General features: G+C 33.8%; 1 protein-coding gene across 1 annotated transcript in view; it reads left to right on the top strand.

Annotated features, from left to right (window-relative positions):
• The window catches only part of LOC136041185 (endoplasmic reticulum-Golgi intermediate compartment protein 3-like), a 69491-nt gene extending 62285 nt beyond the window's left edge, over positions 1 to 7206 (top strand). Inside the window, exons 7-9 of the mRNA XM_065725741.1 lie at positions 181 to 287; positions 1649 to 1740; positions 6354 to 7206. Coding sequence (XP_065581813.1) covers positions 181 to 287; positions 1649 to 1740; positions 6354 to 6489 — 335 coding nt within the window. The 3' untranslated portion in view covers positions 6490 to 7206. The remainder of the gene's footprint in view (positions 1 to 180; positions 288 to 1648; positions 1741 to 6353) is intronic.
• The last annotated feature ends 101 nt before the right edge of the window (positions 7207 to 7307 follow it).

A 7307-nucleotide genomic window follows, 5' to 3' on the forward strand; every position in this document is an offset into this window, starting at 1 on the left:
GGAATTAAACGCATGTCCTAATCGGAATACATTTACAGACACTGTTTTCATTTGAGTTCCAATTGTTTTAAGTGTAGTTGAATAGACGTCTTAAAAAAATTATTTTATCAAGGCAGGTTAGGGCATATCTTTGCCTTTAGGGACTTTGCAATAGTTGATAAATTATGAATCTGTTTTCAGGAGGGATGATGTTCACGTATTATGTAAAAGCTGTCCCAACGGTGTTCGAAGCCTTAAATGGAACTGTTATCAAATCGAACCAGTATTCTGCTACTTTACACACTAAGGTATTTGTGTCTCAGTATAATTTCTTGGCATGTTTATTCGCTTAACATTTTTATTTACTTCCCCCCCCCCTGCAGATTTACAAAAATATGTTCGGTTTGTATCTTCTTTTTAAAATATTCTTAACTCCCAATACTTTCGTGAATTGGTGCCCCTGAATGTGCGGACAGAGGGATACGGGATTTTTGACTAGGTTATTTTTAAAGGGATTTTTAAAGCACAAAATATGTTTAATCATCTCCTAAAGCAATAAATTTATAATTTTGGGAAGCAGGGTTACAGGAGCACCAATTCAAAAAAAATGTATGTTTCAATATCTAAAGAGAGGGAATTTGTTATTTTTTTTTAAATTTCTTTCAATTAAGATACAAAAAAGTTAATTTTAAAATTTTAAGGTAGGGGCAAATGGCTTCCTCCTCCCGAATTGACGCCTCTGCGTGGCTGTGCCTAAGGATTGTGAAATGCGGATCGGAGTTCCAAGTTGAGAACTAAGCGAAATGGTTGCACAAATTATCAAGTACTTGATGACCACAAAATATATATATAAAAAAAAAATGCCATACGTTAATATAAGAAATTAGAAACTATTCGCCCCGTGATTTAAATGGCGAAATTTTGTGAAATGTTTATTTTCCTCATGGTTTCTTGGGATTTCTGGCAAAAGTAGGACATTTATTAAGAATCTAGATACATGTGTGAAGCCCTTTTTTGGGGGGGATTTTACTGTATGCAATTATCCGGTCAAGTCACTGCCTAATTATTAACCCATTTTCTGTGTAAATTTTTACCCTCTTTGAAGTAATTAGCGATTGTACGTTTTTTTTTTTTTTTTTTTTTTTTTTTTTTTTTTTTTGTTTTTTTCTTTTTTTTGTAAAGAGAGTTTGCTTTCCACAGCAAAATAGAATTATCTTTGATATTAGGGCGTTTATCCTCCCTTTTCAGGATAAAGTATAGCTTTTAATGGGTCAATTTTGGAAACTATCATTTTTCATTAAAATCGACGTTTACGCAATAGTAGAACTACCCCCCACAGCACCCATATTGCACTGTTAACCCTAAAATCTCTCTATCAGCGGGATATAAAAGATTAATCACTTGTTCTAAATCGCTATGAACATAACCTGAGCCTAAAACGTACTCTTGAGGCTTCAGCCTTCTTCCCCCCATCCGCTACAATACTACAGGTTAAAGTTAATCTGTATTTTCCGATATACGTGATTTTTGCACTTATTTAGTTACTAAATAAAAATAAAGTGCTACTTTACATCTGCTATTTCGAATGATTTGAGCCCCCCCCCCCGAAAAAAAATCCCTTCGTACGTGCCTGAAATGGAGATACTTAATAATTATTGCTTTTTTTCAGGTCGTTTCTTCTCTTGGCGAAGGAGGTTTGCCAGGAGTATTCTTTAGCTATGAACTCTCGCCAATTATGGTAAAGATATTCGAATATAGAAGGTAAAAACTGTGTATATAAAATAAGTATTTCAATGCTAATTTAGATAGTTAATGCATTTCTCTTTCGTGGTTTTCGGTAATAAAGTAATAGGACTCAAGTCAGGATCAAGAAAAGTTTTTCGGAGAGACCCCGCCAACGCAACAAGATTAAATTTTCTTTTATTTTCAAGAATATGATCTGCTAGTAAATAGAAGTAAGTATATGATTGTCATGATGGAACAAAAGCAATTGAAATAGTATAAAGACTTATGCAATTTGAACAGTAGACAATTAAGAAAGAGAATAATTAAGAATAAGCAATTGAAATCCTACGAAGACTTATGCAATTTGAACAGAAGACAATTAAGAAAGAGAATAATTAAGAATAAGACAATTAAGAATAAGACAATAAAGAGAGACTGCTTTCTTTATTGTCACTACAAAAGGTGTGTACCAAACAGTATGAGGAACTTATAAAAGTGGAGATTGATTCTGATACTAAAAATTCGACTAGGAATTATAGGTTGGCAGGGACACCGGTTTTGTAGCTACAAACAAATAACCACTTTTTTTTACAATACTTTGGCTATTTATAGATAATTGTTTCGTTTCCAAAAGTTTTCAACCATCGTTCTATAATTTCCACGGACAAAAAAAATCCAAGAGGTACTTTTACAAGAAGAAAAACTCATGTCTTTTAGGTGGTTGAAAAAAAGTAAAATTATGGTAAAAACTATATGACCTCGCAACCCTAGATTATTACAAAAGTAGTCTACTATAGTTACGATTACCTTATATCCCAAAGATCAAAAACACTTTGGGATTTGTTTGGGATTTAAAGGTCTTATTTCGCTGTCGTATAAAGCTGTCAATTTGTCCTGAGTCTCTGTGAAAATAAATATGTTCGTTAAAATTGCCCTAAGGCATCAAAAATGTGTTTACGTGCATTTTGTCACTTTTTAAGGAATCGCACAAAATTTGGGATTGGGGATCAAACCAAGTAGACCCCCCTTGATGCGGCCTTGAGCTTATACTCATAGTAATATATGACCGTTGAAACACTTTAATATCTAGAGGAGGGGACTTCGCTACTGAACTGCCCGTTTCTTTTCATCAAAAGAGTCTGTACCCTAGATTACTGTGAAAAGATCTCATTATAGTTATGATGACCAAGCGTCCCAAAGATCAGAACCAGCCTGGGATTTAAGGGTCCCACCCCGCTGTCCCACAAATTTGTCAAGTTGTCCTTGATTTCCGTGACTTATAAGAATACATACTGTTTGACTGTTAATCACTTTAATGATTATCTAATGAGACTTAGCTGCTGACAGTGATTTAAGTGCATCAAAATTTGTTTATGTTCATTTTTGTGTCGTTTTTACGAGTCGGACAAACATTTGGGGGTGGTCAAACCCCCTATGACAGAACAGATGGCAATGGAGCTGCTGAAGTTTCAATATAGATTTTTTTTTGTGATGTTGTTATTAAGGTGACAACGTTCTTCAGAATAATTGTCGCTAATGTTGCTAATTGCTGCTAATTTGCAGCTAAATCTCCTTAGCTGCAAGCAGCTAAGGAGATTTAGCTGCTGAAGTATTTAGTTGCATAACTCTTCCTTGGGTCTTTGTGAAATATGTTGTGTATTTAACCTAGTTTGCAGACAAAGAACTGTACTATAATATGTTTCTTTTTTCTTGGTCAATCGGTGCTACAATATTTTCTTTCTATGTATTTTATTTGTTGGCTATTCTTGTAGGGATATATAAGGAACCTTATACAGGAACGAGAAATTTAAGCAAACGTAAGAAAAATCTAAATAAAACTTGGAATGCATTTAAAATATTAAAGACAAAAATGTGTGTCAAATTTTGTTTATCTAAAAAGATCTTGTTGGTCCTTTACTCGAAGGGAAACAGTGGAAAGACCTAGTAACTGTAGTTGTGTGTGAAGTTATTCTTACTTTTTTGTACTTTGTGTGCAGTCATGGCTCACTGTGGTCACCAAAACGTGTTGGTCAATCAGTGCTACAATATTTTTTTTAACTTTTTTCTTTGTTTGCTGTTCCTACAGGAATATATAAGGATACTTATAAAGGAAGGGAAACTTTAGCAGAACTTATAAATAAAACTTAAAATGTACTGGGGATAATAAAAGCAAAAATTGTATTAAAATAGAGCCTAAAAGACCTTGGGGATCCTTTACTCGAAGGGAAACAGTGGAAAGACCTAGTAACTGTAGTTTTGTGTGAAGTTATTCTTACTTTTTTGTACTTTGTGTGCAGTCATGGCTCACTGTGGTCACCAAAACGTGTTGGTCAATCAGTGCTACAATATTTTTTTTAACTTTTTTCTTTGTTTGCTGTTCCTACAGGAATATATAAGGATACTTATAAAGGAAGGGAAACTTTAGCAGAACTTATAAATAAAACTTAAAATGTACTGGGGATAATAAAAGCAAAAATTGTATTAAAATAGAGCCTAAAAGACCTTGGGGATCCTTTACTCGAAGGGAAACAGTGGAAAGACCTAGTAACTGTAGTTGTGTGTGAAGTTATTCTTACTTTTTTGTACTTTGTGTGCAGTCATGGCTCACTGTGGTCACCAAAACGTGTTGGTCAATCAGTGCTACAATATTTTTTTTTAGCTTTTTTCTTTGTTTGCTGTTCTTACAGGAATATATAAGGATACTTATACAGGAAGGGAAACTTTAGCAGAACTTATAAATAATAAAATGTACTGTGGATAATAAAAGCAAAAATTGTATTAAAATAGAGCCTAAAAGACCTTGGGGATCCTTTACTCGAAGGGAAACAGTGGAAAGACCTAGTAACTGTAGTTTTGTGTGAAGTTATTCTTACTTTTTTGTACTTTGTGTGCAGTCATGGCTCACTGTGGTCACCAAAACGTGTTGGTCAATCAGTGCTACAATATTTTTTTTTAACTTTTTTCTTTGTTTGCTGTTCTTACAGGAATATATAAGGTTACTTATACAGGAAGGTAAACTTTAGCAGAACTTATAAATAATAAAATGTACTGTGGATAATAAAAGCAAAAATTGTATTAAAATAGAGCCTAAAAGACCTTGGGGATCCTTTACTCGAAGGGAAACAGTGGAAAGACCTAGTAACTGTAGTTTTGTGTGAAGTTGTTCTTACTTTTTGTACTTTGTGTGCAGTCATGGCTCACTGTGGTCACCAAAACGTGTTGGTCAATCAGTGCTACAATATTTTTTTTTAACTTTTTTCTTTGTTTGCTGTTCTTACAGGAATATATAAGGTTACTTATACAGGAAGGTAAACTTTAGCAGAACTTATAAATAATAAAATGTACTGTGGATAATAAAAGCAAAAATTGTATTAAAATAGAGCCTAAAAGACCTTGGGGATCCTTTACTCGAAGGGAAACAGTGGAAAGACCTAGTAACTGTAGTTTTGTGTGAAGTTATTCTTACTTTTTTGTACTTTGTGTGCAGTCATGGCTCACTATGGTCACCAAAACGTGTTGGTCAATCAATGCTACAATATTTTTTTTTAACTTTTTTCTTTGTTTGCTGTTCCTACAGGAATATATAAGGATACTTATAAAGGAAGGGAAAATTTAGCAGAACTTATAAATAAAACTTAAAATGTACTGGGGATAGTAAAAGCAAAAATTGTATTAAAATAGAGCCTAAAAGACCTTGGGGATCCTTTACTCGAAGGGAAACAGTGGAAAGACCTAGTAACTGTAGTTGTGTGTGAAGTTATTCTTACTTTTTTGTACTTTGTGTGCAGTCATGGCTCACTGTGGTCACCAAAACGTGTTGGTCAATCAGTGCTACAATATTTTTTTTTAGCTTTTTTCTTTGTTTGCTGTTCTTACAGGAATATATAAGGATACTTATACAGGAAGGGAAACTTTAGCAGAACTTATAAATAATAAAATGTACTGGGGATAATAAAAGCAAAAATTGTATTAAAATGGAGCCTAAAAGACCTTGGGGATCCTTTTACTCGAAGGAAAACAATGGAAAGACCTAGTAACTGTAGCTTTATGTGAAACTATTTTTACTTTTTTTTTTACTATGTGTACAGTTTTGGCTCACTCTGGAGGCCAAAACGTGTTCGTTTGCAGCTTACTAAATGAGATGGTCAATCTCGATGGTATTTTGGACGTGGAGTCATTCTTTGTTACTCTGATCATTTGCACCAATTCACCAAACTGTAGGGGGAGGGGGAAAAAGTCTTATTCAAAATCTAGGAGGGGGCATTTTGTCGTTTTCGTCAATTTTTTAGTGAAAATACCAAAAAAAAAATCTTTTCTGATTTGAATGACAAAGTGTCTTTTTAAAATTTCAGAGTGGAGACGGCGAAATAATTGGGGCGATTGCCACCCTCTTTTTTCACTGCTTAATGCTTTTCTGGTTAGTGGCTGTACTCTTCCGGGAAGGTTATGGATGACTCTGGGTTGCAGGTTGTGGTAAGAGGCATATCAGGGTGCGTAAAAATGTAACTGAACCACTGTTTTATTGTCGAGAGAGGGAGCTAGGATGTATCTTAGGCATTTGTGTAAAAAGATATTAAAATGTCTCTCCTTAGCAGAGTGGAAGTGGTTGAAGTATTATTCTGTAATAGGATTGTTTTTTTTTTTCTTAGGTCAATTGGTCATCTTGCGACTAGCTTGTGTGCTATAATTGGTGGTGTATTTACGGTAGCCAGTATCCTAGATGCCTTTATTTATAGATCTTCGAAAATCATCCGTGAAAAGCTACGAGTAGGAAAACTAAGTTGATTTAAGCCTATATTAGTGATTTTAAATTTAAGTTTAACGGAAATGACTTATGCCAGTATAATATTGTTCCATTTCATGACTGAGGACAACTCTCGACTGGCAAAAAACTAATTAAAGTGTTCTATGTTACCCCTCCCCCTCACTTGCCAAGTTCATCAACTCCATAAAAAGACAATATAAATAATGACAAAGAAATTACATTGTTTATATGAATTTATTTTGCACGAATGATTTGTTGAAGAAGACAGTCATGGTTTTTTAGTGCTAAAATTTTGCTCAGAAAATAGTACTATAGATTTTTGCGAAAGGAAAGATTAATTTTCGCCAATTTGAAAGAAAGTCAACACAACTCTTGGAATAAATACATGTATTGCTATTAGATAGTCGAATTGTTTCGTTATTTAGAGACTTGATCCTAATTTTTAGGAAGCATCATGTACAATATACAAAGTTAAGAACGCTTTTTTAATCAACTGCTTTGGTTCTATGCTTTCAAAAATGTATGGAGTGAAGTTTATCCTTTCGGCACGGGGACAGACTGTTTAAAGTACCCAGGTCAGTAGAAATGAAATCGGATTGATTCAATTGTGGAAACTTACACAACCACATGTGTTTACTTAGGCTAGTACACGAGGGAGTTTTATGCACAGTACATCTTTTTGAACTTTTGATGCAATTATTTTATAGTAAGGTTTGAATAAAATTACTTTCAGGAAACTATTGAATAATGTCGCTGGAAATGAGCAGATTTTTACTATCTAGAAGTGTATCATCAAGTTGAAATAAATTTATGCACTGGAAAGTTTTTTTTTTTTATT

This window comes from Artemia franciscana, unplaced genomic scaffold (genome assembly GCF_032884065.1).
Source record: "Artemia franciscana unplaced genomic scaffold, ASM3288406v1 PGA_scaffold_1179, whole genome shotgun sequence".
In the NCBI taxonomy this organism is placed as follows: Eukaryota; Metazoa; Arthropoda; class Branchiopoda; order Anostraca; family Artemiidae; genus Artemia; species Artemia franciscana.